At 59.3% G+C, this 12,637-nt stretch overlaps 1 protein-coding gene across 5 annotated transcripts; it reads left to right on the forward strand.

The window, feature by feature from the left end:
* The first annotated feature begins 987 nt into the window (after nt 1-987).
* Nucleotides 988-8,707, forward strand: LOC126050253 (sestrin-3-like). 5 transcript variants are annotated; one of them, XR_007509473.1, is made up of 9 exons: nt 988-1,183; nt 4,006-4,209; nt 4,425-4,607; nt 4,710-4,946; nt 5,030-5,141; nt 5,375-5,511; nt 5,990-6,180; nt 6,495-6,763; nt 6,898-6,978. XR_007509473.1 is itself a non-coding variant. In XM_049827894.1 (9 exons), exons 1-9 carry the CDS (start codon nt 1,118-1,120, stop codon nt 7,388-7,390), a joined length of 1,350 nt encoding a protein of 449 aa, XP_049683851.1. In that variant the 5' UTR covers nt 988-1,117; the 3' UTR covers nt 7,391-8,707. The 5 variants fall into 5 exon arrangements, 4 of the variants coding, with proteins under 4 accessions (XP_049683851.1, XP_049683850.1, XP_049683852.1 ...); XM_049827894.1 differs by lacking the exon at nt 6,898-6,978 and adding an exon at nt 7,301-8,707 and having other exon boundaries at nt 5,375-5,496; nt 6,495-6,639; XM_049827893.1 differs by lacking the exon at nt 6,898-6,978 and adding an exon at nt 7,301-8,706 and having other exon boundaries at nt 6,495-6,639.
* The last annotated feature ends 3,930 nt before the right edge of the window (nt 8,708-12,637 follow it).

A 12,637-nucleotide genomic window follows, 5' to 3' on the forward strand; every position in this document is an offset into this window, starting at 1 on the left:
CATGCTGATCCTTCACACTCCTCCTGGAGCATCCCAGCCCAGCACTCACAGGTGGGCGAGGGGATGGGGAGCAGCCAGGTGGGCAGGCACAGGTGTGGGGGCCTGGTGCTGGGGACGGGGGCTGCCAGACCAGCGCCCTGGAGATGTTGGAGGAAAGGAGGATGCCTGACATGGAGACACTGCCCTCCATGGCGCGAGGCCAAGGAGCGGTAAGGGGCTGCCAGTGGCCCCCAGGGCAGCCAGTGTGGCCTTACCCAACTTCACCAAGGCCACCTCTACCCTGGGGATGGGGGGGCACTGTCGGCCACAGGCCAGCCCTGCCCAGGGACCTTCCCATCCCTGCAGCCTCCAGCACCTTGTGGGCACATGGCTCGTGGCAGGAGCTGCCCGGTCCCCGTGCCCACTGTCCCCACATCATCACCCTTATGGCCTGCCTCCCTGTCCCCACGCCCTGTCACCCTCGTGCTGTGCTGCCCTGTCCTCCACCACCCTCAAGCTCCGTCCCCCTGCCGCACCATCCCCGTGACCACATCCTCAGGCCCCATTGTCCCCACGTCCCCCCCTACCCCCAGCGCCATGCGTCTCCACGCAGGGGAAGGCCCAGGCAGAGCAGGGATGGAGGGGACCCGGAGCAAGGCAGCTTCACCCTCCGGAGCACGGCCGGGGCCGGGCTAGCAGGACAGGCAGCACTAAGGCTCTATAAAGACTGAGGCCGTCCACGCCACGCGCGCCGCCACCGGGGACTGGCAGGGCCCGGCCGGGACAGACCTCCTGCCCGGCGCCGCAGCGCCCCCCAGCGGCGGGCAGATCCGGCCCCGCCCCCCTGCCGGGGTAGGCGGGGCCTCCGCGCTTGACGGACGGGTAACTTTCCACCCCTGCCCACGTGGTGCACCGGGCTTCCGCCCCCTCGCGGCCGATTAGGGGGCGCGGCGCCGGCGGCCTCGCCCCCTCGCGGCGGTGATTGGCGGAGGCGGAGCCGTGGGTACGCCCCCGGCGGCTCGCGCTGCCGCGGTGCCCGGCTCAGCGCTGCCGGCGGTCGGGACGGGGCAGGCAGGCAGGACCGGCGCCGGTCACCGGTACTGCGCACGGCACGGCACGGTCACGGCACGGTCACACCATGATCGTGTGTCCCCAGAGCGTGGAGCACCCCCGAGGAAGCCGGTGCCAGCGGCTGCCGGGGCAGGTAGGTCCCGCTCCGCCGCCACCGGCGTCCGTACCGGTGCACCGGGCTCGGCCCTGCTCGCCGCCCAACGGCCCGGCCCGGCTGCGGCACCAGCAGGCTAAGGCATTCCCGCTGCCCGCGCGCGGGCCGGGCGTGGCCGCGCTCTCCCGATGCGGTGGCCGGCGGCCCGGTACCGGTGCGGCGGCGCCGTCCCCGTCCCCTTTGTGCGGGATGCGGGAGGCGCCGTGCCTCCATCACTGCCAATCAAACTTGTTTTTCTCTCTCCGCCTGCACTGCTCGCGCCGCGCACCGGGGGCGCTGCCGTCTCCGCCCGCACAATGGGGCCCTGGTTACCGGCCGCCGGCACCGGGCCCTGCACCGCTGTGGGGACCCCTGCCGCGGGCACTAGCACTTCGCCCGTCCCCTCGAGAACCGGGGCGAGGGGCCGGGCGAGAGGTGCCCGCCGCGGTCGCGTCCCTAGCGAGCATCACCGGCGGAGCCACTGGTACCGGCGGAGCCGCGGTCTCACCTCGCGGAGGGATGGAGCCCCGGGGGGCGGCGGTGTTCACACTGCGGTGTCTTGCCCGGCCGGGTGGGGGGCGAGGCGGGGGTCTCCCGACCCCTCTCCCGCGGCTCCCGGCCCTGCCCGGGCTTGCTTCTGGTCGCAGAGCACAGGACCGGCTGGGCTCCTCCATCCTCCTGCCTGTTTTACATGCAAACTGCTGCCCCGCGATTGGCTGGCCAGGCAGCACCGGGGCATCGTTCCCCCGGCAGCACCTGCCCGGGCAGGGAGGGGGGTGAAGCTGGCGGTGGGTACGGGGTCGGGGTGCCTATTGGGGTTCAGGGGGCTTCGACCCACGAAAGCTGCCCCTGGGAGGGAGGCAGGTAGGCGATGCTCCCACTGCCCAGGGCTGCGAGTGGGTGCAGGGGAGAGGGAGAAGGAGGAGGAGGGTTATGGCAGGGGAGGGTGAGGAAGGGGGCACCGGGGGCAATGCGAGAGGCTGGGGAGGCAAGGCTGGTGGGCATGTGGCTGGTGGTGCCAGAGGAGAGACCTTGGGCTGAGCTGGTGCCATGGAGAGCAGGCAGGAAAGCCTAGCTGGGGGTTGAGGGCTGAGGTGGCGGGCTGCCCGGCATCTTCCTTCATCCTCCCTTTCTAACCCATGTCTGCATGGTCCTTTGCTCCATCATCACCTGAACAAGCAAATTGAGAAGAGCTGGTGGCCCCGGAGGCTGAGCTGGGGACCACCTTCCCCTGGGGGGAGTGAAAGCTCTGCAGGCTCCTCCACCTCTGACCACCAGAAGACCAGTGGCTTTAACCCCGTGGGTGTCCTCAGGGCAACTCATTTCCCTGAGCAGAGGGACCTTGTCAGGGACTTTTGCAGGTCAGTTCTGGTTTGTACCTTATCCTGTGGGACAGAGAAGCTGGTGCTCTTCATCCCTCCCCATTTTAATTTGAGTTTGGGGGTTTTTTGGACCCCTTTGGCCAGAGGAAGTGAAGAGAAAGCTCCAAATGGCATCAAGTAAATCTCTTTGACAACTGAGCAATGGTGTGTTTGTCAGAAGTGCAGGATGGTAGAAAATAGCCAGAGCTGCTTCCTGCACTGTCTCTGCGGGTGCGACTGCTCTATGCTGCTGCATGGCTCAGCCCTGCTCTGCCTCCCCTCACCTCGGGGTGCTCTGCTCCACATCCCACGTTTTTGCTGGTTTGCAGAAGTGCTCCTGGTTTTCTGCCATGCCACTGTGGTCGCTGTGCGCTGGTCACCAGCCTTCAGGTGACTGTACCGGAGAGACGGGTGGGGGGAAGATGATGGTGGTGTCAGCAGGGCCAGTTGCTCCCAGGGAAGATTTTGGTTCAAGCCCGGGATGAGAGGCGCACCCTCTGCGCCTGAGGGTGCTGCCTAGGCTCCCACGCGCAAGCGGGAGGTGTGACTTTCTGTGTGAGAAGGTAAGCGCCTGCTGCACCTGTGCCTTGGAGCAGGCAGGCTGTGGGTACAGACCCCAGTGTTGGGTGGGAGGTGTGGCAACAGGGCCATTGGGGCGCAGCAGCTGCCCAGGCACCTTTTGCCCATCCCTGCCCTCTGCTCCCACCACCCTCTCAGGAGAGACTGGGATGGTGTGGCTTGGGGCTGTGCTCAGCTGGGGTACCAGTGCAGGGCTGGGGTGGGCACTGCTGGGGGTGTATGGACCCCCTACCCAAGTAACCTATCTGTGTTTCACTGGTGGATGCAGCCAGTGCCAGCTGTGCCACGCACCCATGTGCTGTGGGACCTGCACCCACTCTGTCTCACTCTGTGTGCTCCCAACTGCATGGTGGGTGCTAGGACACCGCTTGCCCCTTGGCTTGCGGGGGCAGGAGCCCGGGAGCAGCTCGGCTGGCTCCACAGGTCTCCCGCCATCCTAGTGCTGGGCAGGAGGGCTTGGTGCTGGCGGTGCAGGGGACCTGGTGGTAAGGCTGATGGACTGTTGTGTTCTGGGAGGTATTTCATCTGTCATGTTTCTCCTGCTCCAGCCTTGCATTTGCCTCTAAGGCTGCAAGGAAACATCACTTGTAGTTTGCCCTTTACTTCCGCGCACCAGACAATGCCCTCTCCCAGGCAGAGACCAACCTGTGCTTCCTGCAGCCTGTCCTCCCACTAGCAGTGACCCCACCGAGCAGTGCTCTGCCTAGCTCCCTGACCCGAGCACAAGCTCTCTCCAGTGGCTTCTGACCTGTTGGTGTCCCTCTGGGAGCACCAAGCCAGGAGAGGGGATCCCAGCCGCTGACAGAGCCTGGGCTTGGCTGGGGTGGGCTGCTGCAGTGAGGGCTGCTCCAGGGAGAGCTAAGCAGAGCGTGTTCCCTGCAGGTAGTGAAGATGTCCAGCAGCGACCCTGAGCGCCCCCACTTCCTCTTTGTGAAGGTGCTGGCCAGCCGGGGGCGGCTGGAGGCGGTGACCCAGCAGATGGGCTACCACCCGCAGTACCTCGACAGCTTCCTCAAGACGCAGCACTACCTGATGCACATGGACGGCCCGCTGCCCTTCGACTGCCGGCACTACATTGCCATCATGGTGAGCCCTGCTGGGAGCTGCTGGAGGGGACGGGGTGCTCTGCTCAGCCCTGTGAGGCTCCCTGCTCTCCCTCTACCAGACAGCCTGTGCCGCAGGCTTCTCTGCAGAGGCCAAAATCATGATGTCCTGGAGGTTGGGTGGAGAGGTGGGCTCGGGGTCCCAGGACACCTGTCCTGCCAGCACAGTGCAGGGATGCTGACATGCTGCTCTTGCAGGCAGCTGCCCGGCACCAGTGCCGGTACCTGGTGAATCTGCACGTGCTGCAGTTCCTGCGGGCAGGGGGTGATCCCCAGTGGCTGCGTGGGCTCGATTTCATCCCCCCCAAACTCCGCAACCTTAATGAGATCAACAAGATCCTGGCACACCGACCATGGCTCATCACCAAGGAGCACATTGAGGTATATCAGCCAAGGACCAGGGCGGCGATGGGGACAGCAGCATCCCCAGGGGGTGCCAGCACCCTGACTGTGTCACATCGCTGGTCTCTCTGTGTCCTGCAGAAGCTGCTGAAAATCAGCGAGTGGAGCTGGTCGCTGGCAGAGCTGGTGCATGCCGTTGTCCTCCTGGCGCACTGCCACGCACTCGCCAGCTTTGTCTTTGGCTGTGGCTGCGAGCAGGATGACGGGCTGGGAGGCCGAGGCTCACTGAAGCCCTTGTCACCTGGAAACCAGTGCTTCTGCGAAGTCACTACTGGCAACGGTTGCAGTCAGGAGCTGCTGCGCATCAACCGTAAGCGGGTGAGCCCCCGAGGGTGGGTCCATGAGGGGACGGGGACGCGGCCAGGAGCACTGCCCTCACCCCTGAGCCTGTGTCTGTGCAGTCTCTGGACTCCTGCATGGAGCTGGATTCCCTCCGGGAACGCATGCAGCGGATCCATGTGGAGACCGAGGGCAGGGAGGAGACGAGACTGCTGCAGCAGGACCGAGAGGAAGGTGAGGGGCAGGGAGCAGAGGTGGGCGTGCAGGATGGGAGTTCATATGGCATATCTGGGTCTTGCTCCCCCATGTCTATACTTATATTTTCTGTGATGTACGGTTTGGAGACGCGCTCCTGGGATGCTGGTGGCAGGGGAGGAAGGCAGTGGCACTTCCTAAAGAGGCCCAGCTTTCAACGCCTGCTGCAGCTGGGAACAGGGCAGCTGAGCATTGCTCTGACCTGTCTGCAGGGCTTTCCCCTCTTGCAGATACTGACGGGGAAGTCACCAGTGCCACCAATCTTGCATGCTACATGCAGGACCCTGACTTTGGATACCAGGACTTTGCCCGGCGTGACAACGATCAGACGCAGGTATTCAGAGTCCAGGTGAGGTTCCTGCTCTCTCGGCAGGCAGGCTGCCTCCTCCCCTCCTCCCCTCCTCCCCTCCTCCCCTCCTCCCCTCCTCCCCTCCTCCCCTCCTCCCCTCCTCCCCTCTCCCCTCCTCCCCTCTCCCCTCCCCAAGCAGGTGGTTGTGGGGGTGACTATGCAGCCCGGATCTGGCGCAGCTGCTTTTGCAAAATACCTGAGTGGGGAAGTTCAGCTCTTGAGAGGGAACCTGCCCTACTAGGGTTGGGGAGAAGGAGGTGACCACTGACTTCTGTCCCCAAGGGCTGCTGATTTCTTCACATTCTTCACAAAGGCAAGGGTCAAAAGCTGTGTGATGAGGGATGTAGTTTGTGGCAGAGCTGCCCCCAGAGCAAACCTATTGAATTCTGCTGCATCCCAAGGTCTCCAGCCCTTCATCCTGGGAATATTCCCCAGGCTCCTTTTTGTGGTTGTGAAAGCCTCTTGCTGTGCTCAACAGGATTACTCCTGGGAAGACCATGGCTTCTCGTTGGTCAACCGGCTCTACTCTGACATTGGGCATCTCCTGGATGAGAAGTTTCGGATGGTTGATGGTCTGCAAAGCAGTGCCATGGCCAAGCGGCAGGGCTGTGAACCCTCTGTCTTCAAGCGAGGCATCTGGAACTACATCCACTGCATGTTTGGCATTAGGTAGGGAAACCAATCTCATGGTCCAGGCGAGAAAACTGAGCTGACCCAGGCAGGAGGACGGTAGGGCACTCAGGCTGTCTTGCAGATGGGCTTGGAAAAGAGACAAGTGAATTGCCTGCCTGGTTGTTGGGCCAGGCAGGGAAGAGGTGCTCAGCTTCTCTGGCCAGGGCAGGGTGCTTTGGGGACAGGGCTTCAGTGGCTGCTGGTGTGTGTCCCCCTGCCCGGCAGCTGTGCTGTGCCCCAGGCAGACTACAGACGAGTTGCTCCATAGGGACACGGTGCTGGCTGTGACTCGCCCCTGTGCTCCCTTGCAGGTACGATGACTACGACTATGCAGAAGTGAATCAGCTCCTGGAGCGAATGCTCAAAGTTTACATTAAAACTGTAACCTGCTACCCAGAGAAGACAAACTCAGAAATGTTTGACAGGTTCTGGAAGCAGTTCAAGCACAGTGAAAAGGTGGGACAGCCAGCCCCTGGCTCTGACCAGCTGCAGTGGGGCTGTGAGTGAGCAGGGGCTGCAGGCTGGGGTGCTTCAGGGGATATACAGGAAACCTCTGAACCACCAAACCAGTCCAAGGCAGGTGGGGGGGAAATGGACACTGGCTGTTTGTAAGGAGACCTCTGAACCACCAAACCAGTCCAAGGCAGGTGGGGGTGGAATGGACACTGGCTGTTTGTAAGGAGACCTCTGAACCACCAAACCAGTCCAAGGCAGGTGGGGGGGAAATGGACGCTGGCTGTTTGTAAGGAGTTGGGCTTAGTGTGGCATGGGGCTGCCTGTAGTGTGATGAGCACAGAGGCCACTGGTAGCATGGGGATCTCCAAGGCCATTACCCCATCGGTGAATGCCTCCAGGTGAGCCCTTGCTCCAGCCATATCTGGCTGGAGCAGCTGCTGTAGGCAGCAGGGACTGTGCCAGCACCAACCCGGCATGCTAATGCCAAGTGTGCTGGGCTCTGGGAGGCCACCACAGCCTGCAGGACTGGGAGAAGGGGGAAAGGGCAGCTGCCTGTGCTGGAAAAATTGGTGGCATTTGTCCCATGCCTGGGTCGGTGCTTGCTTGCACCACTGCCTACAGCACGCTGTGGCTGCCTGAACCTCTCTTCCTTCTCCCTTAGGTCCATGTGAACCTGCTCATCCTGGAAGCCCGAATGCAGGCAGAGCTCCTGTACGCATTGCAAGCCATCACCCAGTACATGATCTCCTAAATGGTGGGGAGCTGCACTGTGGCAGGGCTGGGCAGCATCTTCTGTCCCTGGACTCGTGCGTGACCCGTCATGCTGGGATGGATGGCAAGGGATTACTCAATTTAGTTTACTTGACTGTCTTGGGGTTTTTTTTTGTGGTTTTTTTTCCCCCCTTTGTGGGGCTGGCTGAGTGGCCCCGTTACGTGCAATTACCAAACTGTGAGGCAAGTCCGTGCTGCTGAGATGTCGGTGTGATGCTGGAGACTTGAACATGTCCAAGGAGGACTGCCAAAGACATGGGGGAAGAGGGAGGTGGGAGGGGACTGGGGCCAGTTTAGAGGGATGTTCCCCCACAAGCAGAAGCTCCTTGCCTAGACACTGCAGGAGCCTCGGTCACCGCAGCAAGGGCAGAGGGGCAAGCTGGCTTCCTTCCCTGTGCTGTAGTGGCTGCCCTGCTTGCAAGCCACCCTTCGGTGTCTGGCCTCGTTGGGGTGATGCATCTCACTTGGGAACAGCACGGGCAGCTTGCGGGTATGTTGCCGCATCCTGAGTTGCATGGTCAGGCGGGGAGGAGTGCTGGCTCCAAGTGAGGGCCCTTCCCCAGCCTGGGATGTGAAGGGGATACGCTTTCTGCCTACGCGTCCTGCCCTTTAGGTCTATGTGCCAAATCCTTCTGGGATGGACAAGGGATGACCGAGGTGAAGTCCAAACTGTGAAGCTCTTACTGGCAGGGTGCCCTAGGGCTCTGCCTTCTCTGACAGCGGGGTGAGAAGGTCTGTGACAGTGTTCAGGCTCTGGAGATTTCTGCAGAGGACTTTGGGCAGTCCTCGGGGAGCTTGCTCCAAAGCCCCTCCTCTGCCTCCCATCAGCAGAGGGGCAGGAGGAACAAGGAAGGCTTTCTGACTTAATGTGGCTTGTATGTATTTTCTTACCACCGTGACAAGGCCAGTCACTTGCTGCTTAACAGCATGGTGGAGGAGCCTGCGGTCAGCACAGGTGAGCTACAGGAAGCTTCTCCTTGAACCTGGGCTGGGGAGACTCCCTGGGCTGTCCCTGCTTGAGCAGAGGCAGCCCATACACCAGCCTTGCCCTCTGCCCCATGGGCAGGAGCATGTGCCACTGCTCCCCCCTCTCCCAGGGCTGCTCCCTGCCTGTGCTGCAGCCCCTGGCTGGGGAGGTATGAGGGATCCAGTGCAGGCTCTGGAGAGCAGCCATGAAAGGGGAATGAGGCCACCTGTGATAAGTGGGAGCCTGAAGCAAGGGCAGCTGTCGAGTCAGCCCAGTGCACGCTGCTTCAGTCGACCTGTTTACTGCATAAATGTACAGGGAGCTACAGAAAAAGCCTATTTTTTCTATAAATATATTATGTTTGACATGGATGTGTGCTTTATTTCTGCCAGATGTTGGAAAGGGGATCCGAACTTAGACTGCTGTTCTGAAGGCAGGACAGCAGTGCCTGGCTGACTGCAGCCCCGAGATGGCTCCAGCTCCTGGAACTCCAATGTTCCCAGCCACGATGGGGTCCTGTGCTGACAGCTCTGGTCCAGGGCCAGCAGCTGTTCACTGGGGCTAGACCCGTCCTGTTCAGCTCAGCTATGTCTTCTTCCCATGCTCAGATGAACAACTCCTGCAGCATTGCATGTTCAACAGGAAAAGAGGGAAGGTTTTCAAGGGGCTGCAGTGCTCTGGCAAGTAGGAGGGTGCTGGAGGAAGGAGCTGGCTTCTCCCCTGCCAGGTACCTGGCCACAGGAGGGTGAGGTGTGGGTGCTGCTTCTGCAGCTGAGGAAGAAGCATTTTGCTTGCACTCACACGCAGGTGCTCGGTGAGCAAGGCCAGAAACCAGGACCAGCTCTTTCACCAGCTACACTGCAGGTGCCCTCCCTGCAGCATGGGCTGGAGGAACCTGTGCTGGGGCTGGACCAGCTTTTACTGAGCCAAGCTGGTGCCCAGGCAGTAAAATGACAGGACAACTGGTGCTGGGCAGTACTGGCTGAGTCAGTATGGTACCAAGACAGTGGCACCAGTGCCAGGATGACTGGTGCTGGGACAGGTGCCACTAGGCTTTGCTTGACAGTACTGGGACAGGCACTGCTGTACCATCATTTAGCCCCAGTGAGGCCTGGGCACAGATGGGGGCAGCTGGGTGTCCTGCTCACTGTCAGGAATAGTGCTCCGATTAACTGTAGCAGCCTGCCTGCCTGCCAGCTGTTTTGCCAGCCTTTCCCCTGCTCCTGTGAAAGCAGCTCTGTCCTCTATAGGGCTGGGATGAGCTGCAGCAGGCAGTGCTCCACAGGCTGCGCTGCCCCGGCAGCAAGCAGCGCACCACAGCTCTGCGCAGCCTGGGGCTGGCTCCCACCCCACCCGCCATCACTGTGCACTGCTGGGGAGAGAGAAGGGAGATGGCAGCAACAGCATGGTGCTGGCTGGGGGTGAAGGGCTGCCCATCCCCAGGAGCTGCAAAGCAGGTTCCCTTTTGCCCCCCATCTCTCTCCGTTTGTGCACAAAGAGCTGGCCTTACAGGAGCTGGGACAGCTGCTGCTTGCTCCGGCTCACAGAACAAGCACCAGTCACAGCAGCAAGATGAAAGGCTCCATGGGCTGTCAACCCTGACCAGAAACCAGCACAGCTGCTGGTAAGGCCAGGGGAGGGAGACTGCCAGCCTCAGCTCCCCAACAAGAAGAAAACATCCCGATGTGATCTCAGAGCTAGAAAGCAAGAAATGAAGCAATCATCTACTCCCATGTATGTCTTGTAGCAGGTAACTCAAGTATGGGGGATTGTGTCACTGGAGAAGCCTGTAAAGGATCTTGTTGACTAGACACTTCAGGGCAGTTCTACACCCACGCTAGTAACTACAGTTTAGCTTTTGAAACCCATGAGCTGGTCCTTCATGTTACCAACCTCCCCTGCTCCCCTCCTGTGCCTGGCCAGGCTGTGAAACTGTTGCACTCACTGAGGCCCAGGCCTTAAGGCTTCCTGGGAAGGGCAGTGCAGGCACTACACCATTCAAGGTAAGCAGATGGCTCTAAGCCACATGGCACACCATTAGTCTGGCAACTTCAATGCTTGGGACCCTGCCCTGGTGCAACCCTGCACACTTACCTGCTCAGACTAGGATATTTCTATTGCTCTGTGCCTGCAAGAAGGAGAGCTGCCAGAGCCCAGGGTAGCTCTCCACTGCAGGAACCCTCCAGGATGTCCAGCATACCCATGTGGGAGCCAGGCCACTGTGACCTTACCTGGAAGTACTGAGGGGTGGATGCAGGCATATGTCCAAAGCAGTCACTGAGTTTCCTGCAACAGCCTGTAGCAGAAAGGCCTGCTGGCAGGCACAGCCAGGACCGCTTTTGTAACAGCCAAGCCATCCCCAAGCTGCGTGGGGGGAGGAATGGTGTGTCCTAGCCTGCAGAGAACAGCAAGCCATGCTGCAGCAATGGTTACTGTCACAGCTCCTACAATGCACCCATTAAAAGCCAGGCCTATGGCTGCTAGTCTTACAACAGTGGTGGAGGGGGGAATGGGAGCTGGGGATAGACTGTCCTGCCAAGACAGCCCTGGAGCAGGCAGCGTGCACCCCACTATCTCCCCATTCTCCAGCTTGCCTTTCCCACACACCAGCTACTCCACCACAAAAGACACGTGAAGTAGGGCAGCAGACCTTCCCACGGTGCTTTCATACATGGTTCCATCGCTGGTGGCACAGGAGAAACGTTCATCAACCAGCAAGCATCTGGGGCAAAGCAGGTCTCTGGCCAGAAACTAAGATGAGCAGAAAAGCTGGTGAAGTTTTTGTGCTGGCTTCAGGTACTGCTGCTCTGCAGGTAACTACTCCATAGGCCAAAATGCTTATGGTGACAACTTCAGAGACCTACGAGGTCTCTAATGCTGCAAGAAAGCCTCATCTACTGCAAACAAGGTGCACTGAACCCATGTGGCTGTTAGGAGAGAACACAGCAGGACTCTTGATGACTACTGCAGATGGTGTCACACGCATCAAAAGTGACCCTGAGCCAAGGCATCCAGGTCCCAGCCTGGCATCTATTTGGTGCTTTGCTCTCCTTGGCAATGCTTAAGTGTCACAGGCCAATGCTCAAATCAGCATAAAAAGTGTTAACAGCTACTGGGGGGAATGCCTGGTCCCCTGTTCTATGTCAAGTTTTGAACGCATCCACCCTGACCCAACCTACCCTCAGCATTTTGTTTCTCCAACAGCACCTACAATTATGTGCTTGCAGGAAGCCCTAAGAAGTGCCCAAGGAACAGACAGTTCCCCTAAGGATCTCCTCCTAATCCCCCATTTTTGGGGATTGGCTTAAATCTGGAAGCAGGAGCCTTAAGATCCCTTCCAGAGTTACTTGCATTAACCATTTTAGCACTATTATTTTTCAGTAGTATTCTTTATCAGGTATTACTGAATATTGAGTATCCAAGGCTTTGAACGCACATTTTCTGGGTGTACATATACTGTGTAATTTCATGAATGAGACTTTCTCCTATTTTTAAAAACATCCCCCACATGCTCTCCATGTGTCTAACCAGGCCAGTGGAATCTGTGCTCTACACTCCCTCCCCGTTTCCCTCTGATCTCCTTACCTGCCTCCATGCCACAGCAACATGACCAAGGCTCTGAACAAGTCTTGTCTTCTGCAAGATCTCTCCTGAGCTGTGGTGCATGGAGCACCCCCAGGGCAGAGGAGGACAGCACATTCTCCAGCCTCATCCCAGCTGTGAGAAGGCAGACCTGCTGGAACAACACACTGTTTTGATTCAAGGGCTCCACCACGTTCCTCACAAGCTGCTTCACTGGCTCAGACTGTATCTGCATTCCTACTTGCCTTATGTCAAGGCAAGACCCCTTAAGGTACACACTTGAACACCTCTGAGCAGTCCTAAGGAATAGCCAGCTCCTAGCTTCCACTCTGACAGTCATATCCCCTTTGATGGGCAGCTCCAAGCTATTATCTCCTACTATCAAAAACGCTCTCCAGCTGTAGTAACCTTCCTTTTTCTGATGGAGGATTTGGGGTATGCAAGCAAAGATAAAAGCTCACTCACATGCTCATCTGTCCTAATTGTCAGCACCTGCTTGTGGATGGGGTGTCTGAAAGAAGAGGGTAACAGCAAATCCATCTCTCTATTCCTAGAGATAACAGGTAGAGTTGCTGACACTCAAAGATGTTTGAATGTAGCTATATAAAATGAAGAGTCATCTTCTGCACTCAGGTCTAGAAGAGCAAGGAATTAAGGGGCTAGGATGACTCTAGACTA

This window comes from Accipiter gentilis, chromosome 24 (assembly GCF_929443795.1).
Source record: "Accipiter gentilis chromosome 24, bAccGen1.1, whole genome shotgun sequence".
NCBI lineage: Eukaryota > Metazoa > Chordata > Aves > Accipitriformes > Accipitridae > Astur > Astur gentilis.